The sequence below is a fragment of the Nesoenas mayeri genome (genome assembly GCF_963082525.1).
Source record: "Nesoenas mayeri genome assembly, chromosome: 26".
NCBI lineage: Eukaryota > Metazoa > Chordata > Aves > Columbiformes > Columbidae > Nesoenas > Nesoenas mayeri.
The window spans coordinates 5,457,453-5,478,248 of record NC_137552.1 but is presented as its reverse complement, the minus strand read 5'-3'; the positions used below and the strand labels follow the sequence as shown (position 1 = coordinate 5,478,248).

At 43.9% G+C, this 20,796-nt stretch overlaps 1 protein-coding gene across 1 annotated transcript; it reads left to right on the top strand.

The window, feature by feature from the left end:
• Positions 1-1,157: 1,157 nt before the first annotated feature.
• On the top strand, positions 1,158-16,180 carry BRCA1 (BRCA1 DNA repair associated; the record flags this gene model as incomplete). The annotated part of the gene is made up of 20 exons (XM_080359757.1): positions 1,158-1,237; positions 1,550-1,603; positions 2,045-2,125; positions 2,738-2,826; positions 3,042-3,187; positions 3,825-3,930; positions 4,608-4,653; positions 4,977-5,119; positions 5,622-8,927; positions 9,189-9,274; positions 9,526-9,700; positions 10,081-10,406; positions 11,053-11,140; positions 11,508-11,585; positions 11,964-12,004; positions 12,738-12,821; positions 13,559-13,613; positions 14,665-14,738; positions 15,032-15,092; positions 16,077-16,180. The coding sequence occupies 20 exons, from the start codon at positions 1,158-1,160 to the stop codon at positions 16,178-16,180; spliced, it is 5,223 nt and encodes a 1,740-aa protein (XP_080215883.1).
• Positions 16,181-20,796: the final 4,616 nt, after the last annotated feature.

Here is a 20,796-nt window from a genome sequence, read left to right as displayed (position 1 = left end):
ACGGCTCTGATTGGTCGAGAGGCGGAGACAGGACTCGCGGAGCCACAACAATAAACAGAGTCGGGGAGGGGTACGGTGCCAGCTGACGCCGGAGCTCCCACAATGCACCGCGCCAACTGCTGCTCTCTCTGACGCAATACGGCACAGCCAATCAGCTGTGCTCTTCCCTGCCCGCCCCTCTGTGAGAGTATCACGTAAAGGAGAGAAACCAATTAGAGGGCGTGTCTCGGCCCACGTGCTGTGATTGAGGAATAGGATTGGCTGGTTGGTGCGGTGTGTATCGGCGTGACCGAAAGGCGCGAAATGCGATGGGCGCACCAGGACGGCTCTGAGGGCGGGTGAGCGGCCCCGGGCCGGGCGGGCTCACGGGGCTCGGCCTCGGCAGCGCCCCGGTGCCTGCACCACCGCTTCTCCTGTGGCGGTGGGTTGGTCGGGGTGGGGCGGCTGGAGTCGAGCGCTGGGCCGCTTCGCGTCGTTCTGCTGACAGGCCCCGCTGTGCGGCCCGTCCCTGCTCCCCGGCTGCTGCCGCGTGAAGTTGCGCCAGGGGAGGTTGAGGTTGGGTCTGGGAACAATTTCTTCCCCAAAGGGCTGTGGGGCATTGGAACAGGCTGCCCAGGGCAGTGCTGGAGTCACCAGCCCTGGAGGGCTGGACAGACGGACATGAGGTTCTCAGGACGTGGGGCAGTGCCGAGGTGTGGGAACGGTTGGACTCGATGATCCGACCTAAATTGTTCTATGATTCTAACTTGTTTCTCTTCATATTGAGGATTTGCGATACCTGCTGTGGGGCCTTACCAGTGCTGGGTGGTGTAGGTGCTTCCCAGGGTCCGCTGTGTCCTTCACAGCCTTTTCCACCTATGTGCCCCTTTCATTCACTCTTATGCTCGTGTGAGCCCTTGCTGCGTTTCTGCCGATGGCTGTTTCTGTGCTACTTTGACCCCTTGACTAAAAAGATTTGACAGGTTTTACCTGTAAACAGAGTAAGAACTCCCACAGGGCTGTAAAGCCTCACTCAATAAATAGCAGCCAAGTATTTGATACTGTTCAGGATGTTATAGAAAAGCCACACAGGCAAAAACATGTGTAAGGGGTGAAACAGATCAGAAACAAAGCTGATTGCTTTTCTTCTTCCTGTAGAGTATTTTTGGATGAGAAGGATGGACTTGTCCGTGATTGGTATTGGAGATGTACAAAATGTGCTTTTGGCGATGCAGAAGAACTTGGAGTGCCCAATATGGTATGTTGGGAGAATAATGTGAGCTCTCTCTTAATACAGTTAATGAGTCATTTGTTTTTCTCTCTTTTTCTTTCTTTTCAAATGCTTTTTCAGTTCTCTGGATTATCAGAAAGCAAAAAGAATTGTCTTTTAAGGCTAAGCATATTGATGTTTTGTAGGGCTCAAGCAAGAAAGTACAAAACAACCTGTATTTTGCTCTTGTGTTCTAGTAAATTTTGCTTATCTATTTCAAGCTAAATGCGTCAGTCCTCTACCCAGTTAGGAAAAGAAATGTAACTGACTGGATTTTCTTATTTTCCTTTGTTTTTGTAGCTTGGATGTGATAAAAGAGCCGGTTTCAACAAAATGCGATCACATATTCTGCAGGTAGGTTTGCAATCTTTTTAATTGTAATGCTTAGTTAATCTATTCTTATTCTCACAGAATCCCAGTGTGTCAGGGGTCTGCACTTTGGTGCGCAGGCGCTTCAGAGAGCGAGCCGAGCACACTGGTCTCACCCCAGGGCTATGGGAGGCCTCCCAGCCTTCATTAAGCACCAGTTCTCCGTGTGTGCTGCTTCAGTGCTAACGATAACTTAATGGGTAACTGTGTGTGTGGGGGGCGGAATTAATTCTACATAGGAAATAACTGCAGTTGTGGGATGTGTCAAAGGGGATTGATTCATCCAGAGTAACACCAGATCAAAAATACAGACATCCAACTGGATATCGAAGGATTTCTACTAAGTGGTGCATGCCTAGGCTCAGTTTTAAAGAAATTATAAGCCTATCTCTTGTTAACACTGTGATTATTCTTTTTTTTCCCGAGGTTCTGCATGTTCCAGCTCCTCAGCAAAAAGAAGAAAGGTGTGATACAGTGTCCGCTGTGCAAGACTGAGGTCACCAAGAGGTAATGCAGCTTTGCAGGTGGGCTTGGGGATGAGAAGTTTGAACTTGAAGGAAAAGTTAATCATTGTCTTAATATAAAAAAGAAAAGGTGGTTATTAAGTAAACTTGTTTTCTAGAGGAGCAAGTCTGCAGTGCCTTATCTCAATAGAAACTTCTTCCAAGTGATCGCAGGTGAAGACACCACCCTTAGCAACCGTTTGTGTGATTGAGTATATACTGTGTTATTGTTCAGTTGTTACAGTTTATTTTTCCGTGTTACACCTATGTGGGGAAAACCACAAAATCTTCACTTTGTGATGGTTTTAATTCCTGTAGAAATGGTTCTTTTGGGGGATTGTGTTGTTATCCCCTGGCAATAATATCTCATTGTGTCCAGTTGTGGCCCTTCAGTTCCAGCAGGACAGGGAACTGCTGGAGAGAGTCCAGCACAGCCACCAAGATGCTGAAGGGAGTGGAGCATCTCCCGTGTGAGGAAAGGCTGAGCGAGCTGGCTGTCCCATCTCCCACTTGGAGTTTTACTGCTTTTTTTTGTTCAGCCTAAATTCTAGGAGGACTATTCATAGTCGACCTGTACATTTGTCTTTAAACAACTCATGTGGTGATGTTATTTCAGAAGTCTGAAAGAGAATTCCAGATTTAAGCAACTAATTGAAGGATTGCTGGAAACTATCCACGCGTTCGAGCTTGACACTGGAGTAAAGTGTAAGTGGTCTGAATGTATATCCCCCCCACTTTTTTTAAAATAAGATTTTGGCATTTGTATTGTAATTAGTTACAGGGTATTTACTTACTGTGCAGTACTCTTTAGCTGTATATATGCTGGTTACGTAGGGTCTATTTTATTAATATTTCATACCTGTTGTCTTGCTCAGTGTAAGAAAATATTTTTGCTTTTCTTTCCTGTTGACATTTTCCAGTTTTAAACAGTCATCACGTTCCTAAAACATCCACAGAAGCCACCGCTGCTGAGCTCCTGTGTAAGGAAAGGTCCGTTGTCCAAAGCAAGGGCTTCAGAAACAGGAAAAAAAGTGCTACAGGAAATGGACAAGAAAACTGCACCTTGGTATTTTTTCTCCTATTTTATTTTTATGGATTGTGTAGTGGGTTTTTTTGGAATGTGTATAAATAAATGGAATAAGAGACTCTGGGTAGCTCTCAGGTCACTGGTTGACTTGAACATGATTCCAGACAAGGACATCTAAATGGTTTTTGTCTTCTTAAACTACTTTAAAAAGTTGTTTGCGTAAAATGACCTGAATTTAAAGATTGAAAGCTTTTGTATACTGCTGGTCTAATGAGGCTGAATATTGGTAGGCTTTTTACTTTTTTAGTGGTAAGACCATGAATATGTCTTAAGAATTCTTAAGACATGACACCTTTCTGTGTAACCTCATCTGGGTGTTCCTGCTCCATGGGGGGATTGCACTGGATGAGCTTTCCAGGGCACTTCAACCCCTGACATCCTGGGATTCTGTGAATATTAAATAGGATAAAACTGTGAATGATTTTAGCTGTTAAATGCATGGTAATTGTTTCTGTTCAATCACTGTTATCAGTATGATAAGTTACATGTGTTAGATTCTTGATTTAAATACATAGTTCATCTGTATCAGCCCCCCCTTCTGCAGTTTAAATAATTACTACTTATTGTTTTGAAGTAACGTGCTGTTACAAATAACTTTGTATTCTCCTGTCGGCAGGAAGCTCGTGTGGATGCTCCTCTTACAGATACTGGGGGCAAAAGGTGTTCCCTAAGAAACAAAAAGCAGAAATGTGATTCTCAAAAAGGGATTTATATAGAGCTCGGTAAGATCTGGTGTTGAGTTGTATCTAATGCTTGCAAAGTAGGGAAAAGTGATGGCGTTCAAAGTCTTTATAAACGGTAATGTCTCCTTAAGTGAGATCAAAGGGACAAATGATGGACAGTTCAAAGCTGGTAAATCAAAGGGTTTTTTACATAGCTTATTATGTTGTGGGAAATAACGCTACTGTAGTAAACCTCTGCTGCTCAGTGTATGAGATACAAAGAAGATCCTTATGGATATGAATGAAGTTGTTGTTACAACTAGTGATAACTACTATTTTCTAAACAATATTAAGCTTTGTCATCAGTGTTTGGGGCTCTAGTTGATAACCAGAGATAAGAATGGAATCAAATTGAGGAAAGAATATTCTGTCTCTCCTCGCTTTTTTATGGCTTCCGTGAGCCAGCACTGGGCCCTTGTGGCCAGGAAGCCAATGGTACCTGGGGTGGGTTAGAAGGGGGTGGTCAGTAGGTCAGAGAGGTTCTCCTGCCCCTCTGCTCTGCCCTGGGGAGACCACACCTGGAATCTTGGACATTCTGGGATTCTACCAAGATCAGTCAAAGGATCTGAGACAGATGTTTGACTATATTGCTCTGACTTCCAGTTCAAAACTCTAAATACTAGCAGCTGTTTTTCTCTGTATCCATTCAACCAGAGTAACAGCTCCTTTGTTTTTAGGCTCTGATTCATCTGAAGAGCTTTTTAAACAGGCAAACAATGCTGGGTAAGTAAAGGTGATTAAGGAATTAATCTTTTCTAAAGACAGTAGTTCCATTTTGTTGTACAATATTCTTTAAAGCTGTTTTCTGAATGTTTTGTAGATCTTCAAGAGAAAAGCTTTTGAAAGTAGATGTTCAATTCAGGAATGTGGGAGGGGATTAAAAAAAATGGCCTGAGATTCTGAAGGGATCTGGTTGCAGTGAATGTCAGTCGTGCAGCCTCACTTCTCCAAAAACTGCTTTGGAAAGCAAAACGGGAAAAATAAGCATCATCTTCTGTTTGTTGTGATTTTTCTCTGTGGTGAAAGTAGATTTCCCTTCTCAGCAGGTTACAAGACAAAGAAGCGCTTCTGATTTCATCTCAAGAAAACACAGAAGAGCTCGAGAGTGCTGAGAAGGGGAATGAATATCCTTGCGCTACACAGCCCGACAAGCTGGGTGCTGAAGAAGTAATTCTACCCAATGTCATAGGTGTGTTTATTGTTTTGGTGACAAAAATGGTTAAGCTTGAAAGAAAGACCACAAGTTAATGTTTAGATTTCATATGATTAAATACACACTTGCAGTCTTGTACATTGTAGTTTTGCTGATGCCTCCAGCTAGTGACGCTATAATGCAAGACTATACCCATAGACTAGAGACTTAAAGTGTGGATATTCTGTGCACAGGAAAAGGAAGGGGAAGAAAAGGTAACTTGATCAAGGTGCAAAACTTATTCTATTCTACGTAAGCTGTATTATTCCTTATAATACAAGTTGAGAGCACTGTCTGGTAATTCGTGTAAGAAGCTGCATGTAACATGTCATATGTAATTTTATCCTTCTCCCTTTAGAGGGAGATTTGTGCAGTGTAAGATTCTGGTTTGGGGTGAGATAAGAATGGTTCTTTTATAACAAAGTAGCTATTAAGCTTGTCATTGTTCTTGTGTGTCTAAAATAGGGCTTAATAATTTATGATCCCTATAAATCTTCAGGTGCAAGTGATCTCTCGAAGGAAGGCTCGAGCAAGGAAAGCACTCGGAGCATCACTGAAAATGCCAAACCTGCCCAAGGGAATGTGACTGAATACCAGAGTTCCCCTTTAAATGTTCTCCCTGCAGAGCTCCCAGAGCAGCGTGACAGTCCCTTAAGGAATGGGGACACGTCTTTCTTTAAGAACACAGAAGAAATGGATGTGGAGCAAACTCTATTCGATAGTAATAGTGAAGAGTTCGACTTCAAAGAGAGCAGGGAGAGCAGATTGGATACAAGCAAGGAAATAGATATTGCACAAAGCACGGAAGCTGCAGGAATAGATGAACCTGAGAATGGTTCTCTCAATGACAAAGAACTTCCTCTGGAGAAGCTGCTTCAGCCAGAGGCGCTTGACTGCGCTGCCCTGAATCAAGTCTCAAGGAAGAGGCTGAAGCGAAGCATTCAGAAAGTCAATGAATGGTTTTCAAAAAGCGAGGAGATTCCATCTCACGATGATTCTGCTGGAGCAACTGACGTTTCGGGTGAAGGAGACACATCTTTATCAGATAAAGAATCCTGTGCTTCACAAAAGACTGACCCTATGGTCGACTCCAAGGAAACTGCGGTGGCTGAAGGAACTAAGAGATGGTCAAAAGAAACAACAGATAGTATCAAAGACAAAATATTTGGGAAAACATACAAGAGAGAGAGGAAGTCAAATCCACCTTTTGTCTTTAGAGATGTTTTACCTACAAAAAAAGAGGAAGATGCAGCTGCTGATAAGTCCTGGAATAACTCCAGCAACACCAGACTAAAACGGAGAAGGAAGACTGTCAGTGTCCTGCGACCTGAGGATTTCATCAAGAAAAAAGATGTAGGGGAGGCAGATGAGTGCCCTGAAAGTGTTGATTTGTGCCTTGGAGATGCTGAAAAGAAAAGATGTGAGAAAAGCTCTGCTGTTGATGAGAGCCGCCTCTCTGAGAATAAAGAGGGTAATACAGTGGCAGAAGTTGAGGAAGGAGGAGGATCCAGGTGGAAAAAAGCTGCTGAAAAGGTGACTGGCAAGCACTGTGACGCGAAGCCGGATTTGAATAACTCCAATCAGAAAAGCACTAAAAAAAATGGTTCTGCAGCAAAAAGAAGCAGGCGTGCTACCAGAACCATGTGCGCCCTGCAGTTAGTAGTGGATAGAAACTCCCTGTCCCCTGATGCAGCTGAGCCCCAGATCGATAGTTATCCAAGCAGTGAAGAACCAAGGAAAGCCGATTCGGAGCAAAGACAAGTCCGGCGCAGCAGGCGGCTTCAGTTACTTTCTGAAGAAATGACGAAAGAAATGGGAAAAGGAGTGATTAAGAGAGCGAAAAAGCATGAGAGTGACCCCGAAGGGTCTTTCTCTGGAGTCCAAAGGAACGTGTTGGTTCACGCTTGTGAGTGCGAAGAGCAGCGCGAGCCCCGCGATGGGGTGAGTGACCAGCCACTCGCTGATCTGAAGGGTGGGAATTTGGAAGCAAATGAAGTGCAGATCAGTCTAAAGAATTCATTGGATGCTGCAGGAACTGGAAAGGTTCTCCTCAATCCTACATCTTCTCGTCAGCACTCAAATTGTGGTTCCTTGGCACCCGATACGGCTTCTCAAGAAAGTGAAATACGAGGAAGCCCTTTGCTGCTAGAGCCGCCTTCAATGGCCTCCCCCCTGCCTGAAGAGATGGCTGAATCTCCTGCTGCTCTTCCCCAGGGTAGCAGACACGAGGCGCTAAAAGTTCCAGGCAACTTAAGAACTGAAAGGTTGCCAATGGCTAAAAATGGTTTGGAAGTGACCGAGGAAGTCGAAGACGGTGAGTTAGACACGCAGTATCTGCGGAATATATTTAGGCATTCAAAACGCCTGTCATTTAGCCTTTATCCTGCTCCCGTGAAGGCGTGTGCAGTAGGAGATGCTGCTTCCGAAACTCTTAAGAGATCGTGTGCTGATCAGGGAGAAGATAAGAGTAGCAAATATTTAAAAACAGAAAGCTTGCAGGAGAGAACTGAGAGCTTGAGTAGGGCTTGTGGGAAAGAGCCACGGAAAGCCAAGGAACCTTGTGTTAGTCCTGTGACTTGCTTTGTTGGTGACACTGAATGTGCGCAGGCAGAGGGTCTTCAAGATGTTTCACAGGTTGCAAATGAAGGGAATCTGACAGCGATGGGAATGGGTACCGTTAGGACTGAAGGCAAAGACAGATTGCAGAAAGGAGAGCAGGAAAATGAAGAGGCAGTGTCAACTGACCTAGGGGTAGGAAGTGAGTTGAGACAGAATCCAGTCAAGAGTAAGAGAAGCCAAAGTGATCAGGGTTATACAGAAGAGCAAGTTTTCAAAAGAGCCGATTTAAACACAGTCGATGAAACGTGCAGCAGTTCAGAAAGCGATCAAGCACGAAGCGCTGAGGGTGTTAATGGCAAAGCACTGCTACCACATTTTCAGTACAAATCAATGATTTGTCCTGTAACGTGTCAGAAACGACCCGCTGAGCTCGGCTTTGAAGGCACTGGGAAAAAACGTAGCAAAAGAGAAGGAGAACAAGTAAACGGGAATGAAGAAGCAGCAACTCAAACTGCTGGCACAAGGTTGCCCGAGGGTTTAGTTACACAGGCTCTGGAAGAGCCTGTTAAAGGGAATAGTGATTTTACAGGTTCATCTGAGACCCCTGATGGCTTATTGTGCTCTGAGGATGATATTGAGGAGAACCTCAGCTTTTCTGAAACTGACAGGAGAGAGAGATCTGCTGTGTTCGTGAAAAGTAACAATGCCCTAGTAAAAGAACTGCACAATCGAAATGTTAGCTCTAAGCCCACATCTCGAGGTATTCCCGCATCTCGAAGAAGAGCGCGGAAACTGCAATCTTCAGATGAAGAATCTAGCGAGGATGAAGAGTTACCGTGTTTTCAGTCACTAATAAATGGCAAATCAGCAAGCACACCTTTGCAGACCACTAAACAAGTGCCATCTGTGGTAGAGTCTTCAGTAAGTCCCATTGCGTTGCCTCCTCGTGGAAGTAGCGGTGACAATAATGCGCAGAAAACGCCCGGCGCTGCCTCAAGCAGCAGATGTGTTTCGCCAAGCCAGGAATCAGAATGCTCCGTCAACTTATTTTCCTCCCAATCCAACATGTCTGAAGAATCAGTTGATGGAGCACAAGAGCTGAAGAAACTGTCAGTACAAGCTCATCCATCCAAACAAGTGGATGAGGGTAAAGAAACTTCCCCAAGTTGTAATTGGGGGCTGAAGAGAAGCGAACCGAACTCCAGAGATGAACGCCAAGAGGAGCAAAACATGGGAGCAAACCCAGGTACAAACTCAGATTTCTTTTTAATCTCTGCGACTGTGTTTGTCATGTCATCGCACTGAGGTTTTTTGGAGTTTGCATGTGTGACACGGTATTCTTCAAAATGTTCACTTAAACTGCATCTGTGCTTCTAATTTAAGTGTTTTCAAAACCTGCCCCTTTATAGTTAACAGTTGGCTGAAAGGTCCATGTGGTAAGAAGTTATGGAAGAAGTTTGGGTTTTTTTTCTTTAACCAATTCAGATTTTCTTCTTCCTTCCTCAAGGTGAAGCGTCTGGATCTGACAGCGAGACAAGTAACGTAGAGGATTCGTGTGGCCCGTTCTCTCAGGGTGAGATCCTTACTACACAGGTGAGTTTAGGCACTAAATTCCAGTTTGTGTTCTGGGATATAAACAAGTACCTGAAAGCTGTGAAGTCGGTGTTGTGGCAAATCGCTTCCTTCATGTTTGTTGTGTCGCTGGATCATTTCTAAGAGCATAATTAATCAAGACCTGTAGAACTACTGTTGTTGCTGTTCCTAATTTTCAAGTATTATTCAAATAAATTAACCTTGCTGTTTAAAACTGAGCTAATGTTGGCACAATTATGTGTCCCCTGCAGCAGAAGAATATTATGCAAAATAACCTAAAAAAGCTTCAGCAAGAAATGGCAGAACTCGAAGCAGTGCTGGAGCAGCACGGGAGTCAGGACTGTCAACTTTTACCTGTCCATAGGAACCTGCCGCATTCCAGTAGCGAAGGAACACTTGCAATGGAACAAATGAGACGAGAGAGAGGTAAATAGCAATGAAAACCTTGCCCAGCTTTTAAAAAACCAGTTGTGTGGCTATTGCTAGTTCTCTTTTCCCCTCTACCACAGATCAGTGTTAATTTAAAGTTGAGACGTTAGCAGAATTTTACCTAAATTCAGCTCTTCAGTGAGACGCTCATGTTTTATTCCTAAGTTGATATATATATATATGTGACTAAAAGTTTCACAGGTGTTCTAGTGGCTCTGCTGTGGATCGGGAAATAGTAACGATAGAGGCAAAGGTAAGGTAATAAATAAGGAGAGGAAGTGACTGCAGTATTTAAACTTAACAGGTGCAGCATCAGCGCTCTACCGTGACTACAAAAAGGATGAAATTGATTCAAGGAGTAATTTCTTTTCTTTCAGGAAACGCAGATGAGCAGAATTCTGGGACCAGGCTCAACAGTGCGTCTGTCTTACCAAATGTCTCTGGAGATGTGACCGGGAGTCCAAGTAAACCCTGCTCCTCTGTAAAGCTTCTTAACCCTCCAAGTGCAGAAGGGACCACTCGTTCTGTTGCAGCTCCAAGTGCTGATAACAGCTGCACTCAGGAGCGTAAATCGACGAGAAGTTCGTGTTTTCCAACATCTGTTCTGCACAATGCAGCTGGGAAAGAAAGTGCAGCGAGCCCCGTTGTGACCAACAGGAAAGAAATGTCGATAGTGGCATCGGGTCTGACTCAAAGCGAGCATGTAAGTATAGTTCAGAAGTTTTAAAGATCACTCGTTAATTGTTCCTGATTACCATCATAATCATCAACACAGAGAGAACTAATATAGTGGAAACTAATCTGACAGGAATTGCAGATCTGTAGTACAGCAACATCAGTCAAACCCACTCCTGAAAACATGAAGAATCGCTGCCTGTAAATGGCATTATTAAGCTTTTGGTGAAGTTGGAGCTTTTAAAATGACTGTTTAATGGAAAACCACATTATTCCAAAGCAAGAGGGTTCCATTTCTGGAAAGCCTTGGAGCTGGAAGGGGAAGGGGCTGCTCGATTGGTTCCCTTAATGTTCTCAAATGCTGCTTCTTTACCCAAATTCTGATCAATAGTGAAGATTTCTGTAATTAATCAGTTCAGAATTGCTGATAAACCTGTTCCTACAATGCATTTCCAGGAGGATATTACTTTTGGTTTATAAACTGCTGTCTTTACTTTAGCCTGTTGAATGGTACTGAAATTATTGACTTTTAAGGAAATGCTTATGCTGTGTGCCAACCAAAATCATTACTTTCAAGTAGCTATGTTACTGCGTTGTACTCCTATGAACTGAAGTTGTTGGTTGTTATTTTTAACCTGTTTTTCTAGCTATGAATTTTCTTAACTGCTTTTCAGGTGGTGGTCCAGAAGTTTGCGAGAAAAACTCAGAGCACTTTATCTAATCGCATTACTGAAGGAACAACCCATGTCATAATGAAAACAGGTTTGTTGGGAGCCATATGAACAAATCCTGTATTTACACACCATATGGAATTTTAACTCTAGGCAAACAAACAGGCAGACAGTTCAGCAGTAAATTTGAATAAGTATTATTTTCTTCTCTCTTTTTTTTGTTTAAACTTGGGCATCTTTCTTCTTCTATTTCATAGAATCACACAAAAATCACAGAATGTCAGGGGTTGAAGGGCCCAGTGCTGGCTCATGCTCCTCCTGCAATGACCTCAGTCAATCAGAGTGAGAGGATGTTTTGTTTCCTTGTGTGATTTGAAGTTAATGTTACATTTTTTTCCTTTGGATTTAATGGACGGGACATTCAAAACTCAAAGATCTCGTTCTCGTTTGCTCTGCAGACAAGGAGCTGGTGTGTGAACGGACACTCAAATACTTTCTGGGTATCGCAGGGAGGAAATGGGTCGTTAGTTATCAGTGTAAGTATAACTTGTTTTGCAGCTAAATAGTCTCTGCCCTTCTACCACCAATGTACTCTTCACTTGTTACAGTAAAAGCAGCTGCTTTCTCTTCTGAATACTTGTCCTGGTTTGCTGCCCAGTGACAAATGCCTTTCCTCGCTCTTCATTTAAATCTTAATTTAAATCTTCGAGATGTATGGCATCAGTTAGTACAAAATTAGTCTTATTTATGAGAGGTAAAAGAAATCATGCCGTTCTCTCAGGCATCATAATGTATTCAGTTTCCCTTAGTACAAATACTTTTAGTCTAATATAGCAATGAAGTCAGCCTGTTGGCAGTGGAGGAGCAGTTTTGCTGGATAAGATGACTTGTCCTGTTCTGATCTTTTTATTTAGGGGTCGTTCAGTCTTTCAAAGAAGGAAGGATACTGGATGAGGTAGGTCTCTTAAGAGTGAAATGTCAAATGTGTAATCAATGCTGTTACATTAATAGATTCATCAGTAGCCTCAGATATTGTCTAAACATTTAATATATATAATGGCTTATTTGATACGTGGGACAGCTGTTAACATTGTCATACACTCTCACATTGCTTTAAGCAAAGAGCCTCCAATTATAATGAAAACCAACTGTTTTTTTCCAAGTAAACTGAAGATATGCAGCTGGTTTTCATACTTTTGTAGCAGGTGAAACTGCATTGGAAGCTTCAGAGAAGTTGCAAGAAGTCGTGGAGAAATGGGAGTTTGAGTCAGATGTAGGCCTGAAATGACCAAATGCAGCACTGTATTTGTTATTAAACTAGACACTAAATGAATGCCTTGAAATAAAGTAGATGTTGGAGATCTAGAGGTTATGTACTGATAATTAATTTATATCAGAGACTGTACTGATAAGTGAATCATAGTCTTGGAGTGTGCCCCTTCTTTTATACAGTTTACTAAACTATGTTTTGACCCTTTAAAAACTGTCTGTGGCTGCAGGGGTTTCATTGCTGCTCTCAGCCATTTTTTTTTTTTTTTAAAGCCTTTTAATTAACTTTCTGCACATGCTTAATTGTAAGGTTTCCAGTTCTGAAATCCGACAACTTCTTCCTGTTCAGATGCAGAGCTCCGACCAGGAAAACCTCCTTGGTCTCTAACCTCTGCCTGCTTGTTTGTGCTGTGTTCCAGGAGAGCTTTGAGGTTCGAGGAGACGTAATCAACGGGAGGAACCACCAAGGCCCAAGGAGGGCTCGACAGGCTCTGACTGCCAAGGTACGAGCACATCGGGGTGAAAATCCTGTCCTGCTGTGACTGTTTCACATGTGCCTACGCTGGCTGAGTATCTGCAAGTTCTTCCGATTTCTCTGCTGTTCTCTATACACAGAGTTGTACAAATTCAGCCTTTTTATACGTGAAAGGTGAGAGCAGATATGCCCAAGTGACTCACTATCCATGCTATGACTGGCACATACAGCAGCTTTATAATACACATGTAAATTATTTTTTATACTGACTTGACTTACTGGAACTCACACAATAATTGGTACAGGGCACTCTGACATTTAGAAGCGGTTTGTTTACTTCAATGCATAATGAACAGACATTTAAAACCAAAGACAGAACCCAAGTACGGACATAAAGCATAGCTGTGGAATATTAAAATACAGCTAGATACATAATTTGGAATATCTTTTTTACTCAGTTCATATAATTAAAATCTATATAGCCTGCATAATTAAAAAGTAATTTATTGACGCTGATTTTAACAAGGTCAAATAAACACAAAGCAAGTGAATGCTGTCACTTTATACCATTGGTATAGGATAGCATGGGGTTGGGTTTTTTTGCTGCTATTCTTTTGTTTTGTAGGTTACAAAGAGCATCAGAAATACTTTGTGAAACAGCGATAGCTTGATAACCAGTCCTAGAATTGCGATGAAACCAGCATATTAAATCTTGTCCTTTAAAGATACCGTCTGGACTCTGTTAACACGCTCCTTGTTTTTCAGATCTTTAAAGACTTTGAGATCTGTTGCTACGGACCTTTCACTGATATGACTACAGGTGTGTCTGGAGTCCATGAAGGCCGGGAGGCCTCCCATCCCCCTGGGGTGAAATTGGAGGGCTCAGCTCACTCCGAAATGCCTGCACACCAATGCGTGCAGCACGGGGAATCAGCAGGAGGAGTTAGAAACCCGGGTTAGGGCAGGAGATGATGACCTGGTGGCAATGACAGAGACATGGTGGGACAGCGCCTGTGACTGGAACGTGCTCATGGATGGCTGTGTCCTTTTCAGGAAAGACAGGCCAGCCAGGCAATGTTGTGGAGTTGCTCTTTACGTGAGAGAGCAACTCCAATGTATTGAGTATTGTCCAGGCACGGATGAGGAGTGAGTTGAGAGTCTATGGGTGAAAGCTAAGGGGCAGGCTGGCAAGGGGGATACTATTGTGGGTGTCTATTCTAGGCCACCAGATCAGGGTGAGGAAGTTGATGAGACATCTACAGAGAGGCTGAGAGCAGCCTCACAGTCACAGGCCCTGGCTGTGGTGGGGGATTTGAACTTCCCTGATGGTTGTTGGCAGGACTGCTCGGCCGGCAGCCACAGTCCAGGAGGCTCCTCCAGTGCCTTGACCAGAACTTTGTGATGCAAAGGGTGGAGGAGCCAACTAGGAGAGGTGCACTGCTGGACCTCATCCTCACCAACAGGAGGGTCTGGTTGAAGCAGTAAAGGTTGAGGGCTGCCTTGGCTGCAGCGACCATGAGATGGTGGAGTTCAGGATCTCCTGTGGCAGGAGCAGGATAGCAAGCACAATTGCAACCCTGGATTTCAGCAGGGCAAACTTTGGCCCTCTCCGTCATCTTTGCCAAGTCTTGGGAAACGGGAGAGGTGCCTGAGGACTGGAGGGAAGCAAATGGCACTCCAGTCTTCACAAAGGGCAGGAAGGGGGACCGGGTAACTCTTGACCGGTCACCCTCACCTCTTATTCTCTACTAAGGTTTACATTTCTTTGAAACTATGCTAGTTTATATCATAGAATGAACACGAGGCCTTAGGAAATAGTGTTGGTGATACAAAACATTGAAGTTTTTGATCTGTTTCTCTGATTTCTTCAGAACACCTCGAATGGATGGTGGAACTTTGTGGTGCCTCCGTGGTGAAGCAGCCTCATCTGTTCACACACACCAGGGTAAGATGAATGAACGTTACACTTCACATAGTGGAGGGGCTATAGTTACAAAAGCCACGTGGTGGGAGATGACGTGCAAGAAGCCTTTAGTTTAGTCACAGCAACCCTGGAAAGAAATCACAGAAAAATCTCAGGAATTAATGTCTTTCTCTCTCTACAACCACTTTTTACAGTCCTGTCTGAAGTGATGTGCTGGAGCAGAGTTAGCCTGGTTTTCGCTCTCTGCAGATGGGTGCGAGAGGGATTTAATGACAGATAACTAGCAGTTTTATTTTCTTATCTTGAAATCCTAGAATTCTACTCCTGTCGTGGTTGTGCAGCCAGGTGCTTGGATGGAAGACGCGGATTATGGAGGTAAAATGACTGTCATGGAGTGTCTTTATCACATCAGGCCTTTCAGTAGTTGAATATCAGAGAGGTGTGTGGAGGAATTGAAATAAAATCCTGCTGCATCTGGAGATGGAGGTTTGTCTTGGAAGAAAGCTCTGTATTATCTCCCGAATCAGCAATGGAGTCAGGCAGGCAAACCCTGTTCTGGGCTCAGCTGTTCTGGATTCCACCAGAAACTTTTCTGACTGGACATAATTTCTAAAAAGTGGGGAATTGTGCCCTCGGAGGACGAGTGAGATCCAGGAGAAAGCCTTAGGGGGGACGAGATTGGTCTAGAAAGAATATCTAGCGACAAAGCGTTAACTGATCTACAGCTTTGCTGTTTTTCTTCTTTAATCAAAATGCTCCAGAAAAACACGAGACTTTGCAAGTGTTCCGGACTAACTTACTTTGGAATGAGATAGTGGGAGTTATGGAATGAATGGGAGCTAGTTAGGCTACAGTGGAGTTCAACAGAGGAGCGGAGCGGGAAGATGATATAAAAACAACCGCCGTTTCCATGACACTGGGAAAACGAGAACATACAAAGATCCTGAAACGGTGCAGAACAGTCTGGGAGCGCTTCAGTAATTTTCTGTTGCTTCTCCCTTAACGAGACTCATTGCTTATTATGGACCCGGTGTGCCTGAGCAGGTAGAAACTGAGGCTTTGCCACTGAGCTCCTAAATTAAACATAACAAGGACTGTGCTCTTTGCTTTGCGTGTTTATTTTACGGTGTTCACAACTCACCGCCAAACAGCTCTTCTTGCAGCAGCAGCAATATTACCCGCGTTGCTAAAAAGAGTAGTGGTGCCACATCGCTGGTTTTAAACTCTTGTTTTTTATCAAGGCCTTTAAAATGTCAAAGAAAAAGCAAATAGCTTCATCGGAAGGATATCAGCAAGCTCACCTTAAGCTTGGTTTAACTCACGGATAACAGTTTGATGGGTTGTGTCTTTGTCTTACAGTGATCCAGCAAAAAGCCAACGTTGCCATGGTGACTCGCGAGTGGGTATTAGACAGCGTCGCATGCTACAAGTGCCAGGAGCTGGATGCTTACCTGGTGTCGTAAGGGCGACACGTGGTTCTCTTGCTGTCGCTCACGAGTTCTCATCAGTGCCGATAGTCTGGTAACTATTTTAAGGACCGAGAATTTTTAAGTCACGCAGAGATTATGTGCATGTTCTTGTTCAGAGTGAAATAACTACATTTTATTAGCAATAAAGTTACTTAGCATACCATATAAAGATGGAATTACCCACTGTTCTTTAAAGACTGACACTTCTCTTTTCAAAATAGTCCTTTAAATTAATGTAAAACGAATTTTTAAAGTTAGAAAATGTAGGATGTGGCTCCCGCAGAGAAATGGTGATGTGCTGTTTACCCCTGCAGCCCGTTCTGGTTTATATATTTGAGGACATTTTGGAGACAGTAATTTAAAAGGGTAATATTGGGCTCAGGGCTTGTATTTAAAACACACTTGCACTCCTGAGTAACCTCCATATTTTCATGTTGCGTAAATACATACCCTGAATAAGGGTGTATACCAACACAATGTGATATTATTTTGTGATTATCAGCCTGGTTAATTTAGACCGTGGATTATATGAACTGCTCTCCTCTTGTATATAAAAACGCCAACTTGCCTTAACCAGCAAAAACAGCCCCTAAGAGCCAACACTTGATTCTCAACATAAACCAATCCTTAAACCACGAGCTGGTACCAGGGCTGTGTCAGTCGTATCTCTGACAAGTGCATGTGACACCTATGAAGAGACAATAAACAGATGCACTTTAGTGTCCCAGTGACCTATAAAAAGCCCTATAGGATTCTGCTGTAATAGTCTGTGCCTGCAAAATGAGACTGCAAAGAAATTGCTTTTTATGGAAGAAAATATGTTCTCTGTTTCTGTTGCCAAGCAATTCAGCTTCATAAATAATTTTGTACTTTCAGAGCAGAAAAAGAACCTGTTTTCATGAGGTTGTTGTTTGAAAAAATCAGTTCAGTGCTCAGATGCTGCTGGGTTCTCTTGGAAAGTTATGGAAAGTATGTTTATAAATATTGGAATGCTCAAAGGAAATAAAATTATTTTGGCAAGTATTTGACCTGATTGTTGAGCTCTTTGTACGTGCATCAGCCCCTCAGCGGCCGCACTGAGCCTGGCTGGAAAAACACCCCCGGTCCAGCCTCCCGACGGGGAGAGACTTCCCGAGGAGGCCAGAAATGTGAATTGCCATTTCCGAGCCGCGGTCAGAATTGTCATTTCTATCAAGCTGAGAAGCAACTGTGTTATCAAGCACCGTGCCCCTCACTGGGCGTTGCTGCTGGAAGCGTTTGCTGGGTGGACACACATTCCTGTTCTCCTCTGTGTGACGATATTTCGTAACTTGAGGCTGTTTGACCCATCCTCACCGCCAGTCTGAGCTCCTCTTATCTCCAGAGCCCACACTGGTTGGTTTGCGTTTGTGTTTTGGGGTTTTTTTTCCATAATCTCCATTTCAAAAGGCAGCTGTGGAGGATGACTAAATGCTGCCTGTCAGATGGGAGAAGAAGACCAAGCAAGACTGGTTTGCATCTGCCACTGTGAAATTGTCCCTCAGATCTTGACACAAAGGTTTGTTCTTTCTAGCAGGGAAGGTTCTGGCTCCAGGTAGATAATTGTCTGGAGGAATAGCACTTGTGACTTGTCCTTTTTTCACTTGGAGGTGATTAGATTAGATCTGGAAACTCCGTTTCTAGTACAGTAAGTATCATCTGCAAACTTTTGTAGTAGCCTGGATCTCGTTTAAGACTGGAATGAAGCGAAATGGTTTGAATAAGTATATAGCTCGATAAAGGAAGGATGTGCTTCCAGAGAAGCAGACAGTTTAAGGGGAATAGATGTGGAATTCATATTAATTTCTCTAGTCTGACTTCCAGCTTCAGTACTAAAGCCGCAGCACTTGGAGCTCCACAGCTGCTGTGCAGGTTGGAAATGCCACTTTATCCAGGAGGATCAAGCTGCATTTCCTCCCTGTTCACTCCTGTGCAAGAGCAGCTTTCTTTTTGAACTTTGCAGGGCAGGAAGCCTCTGAGGTGAATGCATTTCTGAGACGTGGCTAAGCCATGCGCTGCCTTTTACAGTAATTACCTGAGGATAACGAGTAGCAGAATCGAACACTGTTCAAGAACTAGACACCCAGCTAAAGGGCTGCATACAACCTGTCCTAATAAGCAGTGTGTGCCTTTTACCCTATTTGCTAGGGTGAGAGAAGAAACAAAGGGAAGGCGGGTGCTTGCTGGAGGTTTGCCTGAGGCTTTGCCATCAGGTGAGTCCTATATTTGTAATTAAAACTGCTCTGCTTTTGTTACCCAACAGGAGCTTTTCTCTATGCAGCTGCATCAGGGTCAACTTCCAAGAAACCCGAGCTCTGCTGTAGGTGTCCCTGCCCCGTCCCTGGTCCCAGCCGCACAGGAATCTGTTGGACGCAGCTTTGAGCTGGTGTTTTGGTCAGGACTCTGCTGACACCGCGTTCAGGCAGTGCTTTCTCCGAATCGGTAGGAGCTGGCGCGTCAGAGCAATACTTTACAGTATGGAAGTTCTCAAACCTACGCGAGGGGTTGTGGCAATTGAATTATTTCCTTCCCTGTTTCTCTAGGCTATTAAATGCTAAGTAATTCCTAATGCAAAGGAGAGGAATTTAGTATTTTGGGGGCACAAAGTACAATCTGTGCTAATAAGAGCAAACCTTGCACCGGGGCGGTCACAAGCTGGTTTGGCTCGCAGCCGCTGCACCAGCATCGCTGCAGCCTGTCCTTTTCTCCCCGTAAGATGTTGTTGAGCATCCTTAGCATCTGATTCCAGCTCGTACATTTCTCCTGTTGCCTGGCTCTGCCATGCAGTTTGTTCTTTACCTCACTGAGCCGTGCAGAGCAGGAATCGCAGCACCAGGTTCATCAGAAACACTGAACCTGGATCTTGTCTGCTGTAGTGTCTGGAATCAGGCAGAGCCCAAAGCCTCAGGCCCTGTGCTGATGTCCTGGGGCTGCTCCTGCCTTTCTCTCCAGCACAAATGACTTGAAGTATGTCTGTGAAGCTGCTTTATCTCACCAGAGAAACTTAACAAGGCATGGGGGGGGGCAGAAGCTGTCCAGGGCTTCTAACATATGGGAACAGATTCCTGGTTAAAATTAATGTATGTTAATTAGGCATAGCTTTGTCTTGCATCCTTATCAGCCGTGCTGATGTGGAGGCCAGCAGAGAATAAGCAGCCTGTTCCCAGCTCAGCCTGCCCTTTACGTTTTGCTGCATTGACAGAGCCCACTCGGGTTACACTGGTGGTGCTGGAATAAATGCGTAATTGCTGTTTGCTTCACAGCGATTGTGGAGCTTGCAGACTGAAGCAACGGGGAGAGGTTTGTGGACTGTAGGGGGTAATTAAGCATCAAAGTAAAAATATTACTCAACAGTTAAAAGCCCTTTGCGACTGGCAATATTGAATTTTGACGTAGGATTCTGCTGCTTCTCAAAGGGAGTTTTTGGTCTTTAAGAGAACTAAACAGCAGCCGTTCTCCTGGAACATGGTGCAGCACATCTGTATCTAAAAGGTTTGCAGTGCCTCTCATGTTTTCCTCCTCTCTATACCAGACCTCTCCTGCATAAGGGGGCGCGACTGAGCCATATTGACACTCCTCTTTTCCCTTTTTGTCTCCGTTCCTTGCTCAAAACTCTTTAACATGCAAAAGTCTGAGTCTGTTACAGCTGCTGATATTGGAAACACCTGCGTGGCGTGGGCGTCAGGACTGACGGGCTGGAGAGTCCAAGTGCTAGAGATCCCAGCTGGGTTCGTTTAGCCTGGAGAAGGCTAAAGCAGGAGGGGATCGGGGTATAATTAAGAACCCCCTTTAACACAGCTGCAAAATTAGGGCAGTTTTTACTCCAACCTGAACACACAGGATGGTGCCAGCACGTGGTTTTTTCCACATCCCGAGGTGTGGGCTCCTCAGGAGACGAGGTGACTTTTCTGTGGGTGCCTTAAATGTGGAATGGTGTTCTCTGGAATTCTGTGGAGTTGTATTTTGATACCTGACCTTCTAATAGAGCCGATGAGCAGCAATGACTACATGTGTAGCTTTTTGCTGAAGTAGTTTACTCTTCAAAATCCTCCCTCTGCATTTGGATCCATACACAAAGAGTTATTTCCTTGCAGATCTGAAGCCGTTTGTAAGAGAGCAGCTTATTCATGGATGCAATTAGACCACTTGTCTGCCTCATTACTAGAGTTAACGGTAAATCAAAGAAAGATTCAGTATGTTCCTATAATTATTCTTGGTCATTTGCTGGATTGTTTTCATCGTGGGTCTGGTGTCGCTTTGATTTTGCTGATATCATGGATAAAAACCTTGTGCACGATCTCGAATGATCCATCTTGGTAGAAAATGCCCATGAATTCACCTGGTTCACAGGACAGATGACGCGAGCTGAGGCGGAGCAGTGAAGGTAAGAGCTTTGTCCTCCTCTCCTTGTGTTGCTCTGGCTCTTCTTTAGATGTATATTCTGCTGTGCTAATCAGCAATAATAAATATTCACCTCTGCATTGATAGTGTGTTTTGAGAAGCGCACCTCGCAATGGAGCAAAAGTAGTGAGATATATTGATTTGTATTATGGCTCATAGAATAGTTTGGGTTGAAGAACCTTCTCAGTGCC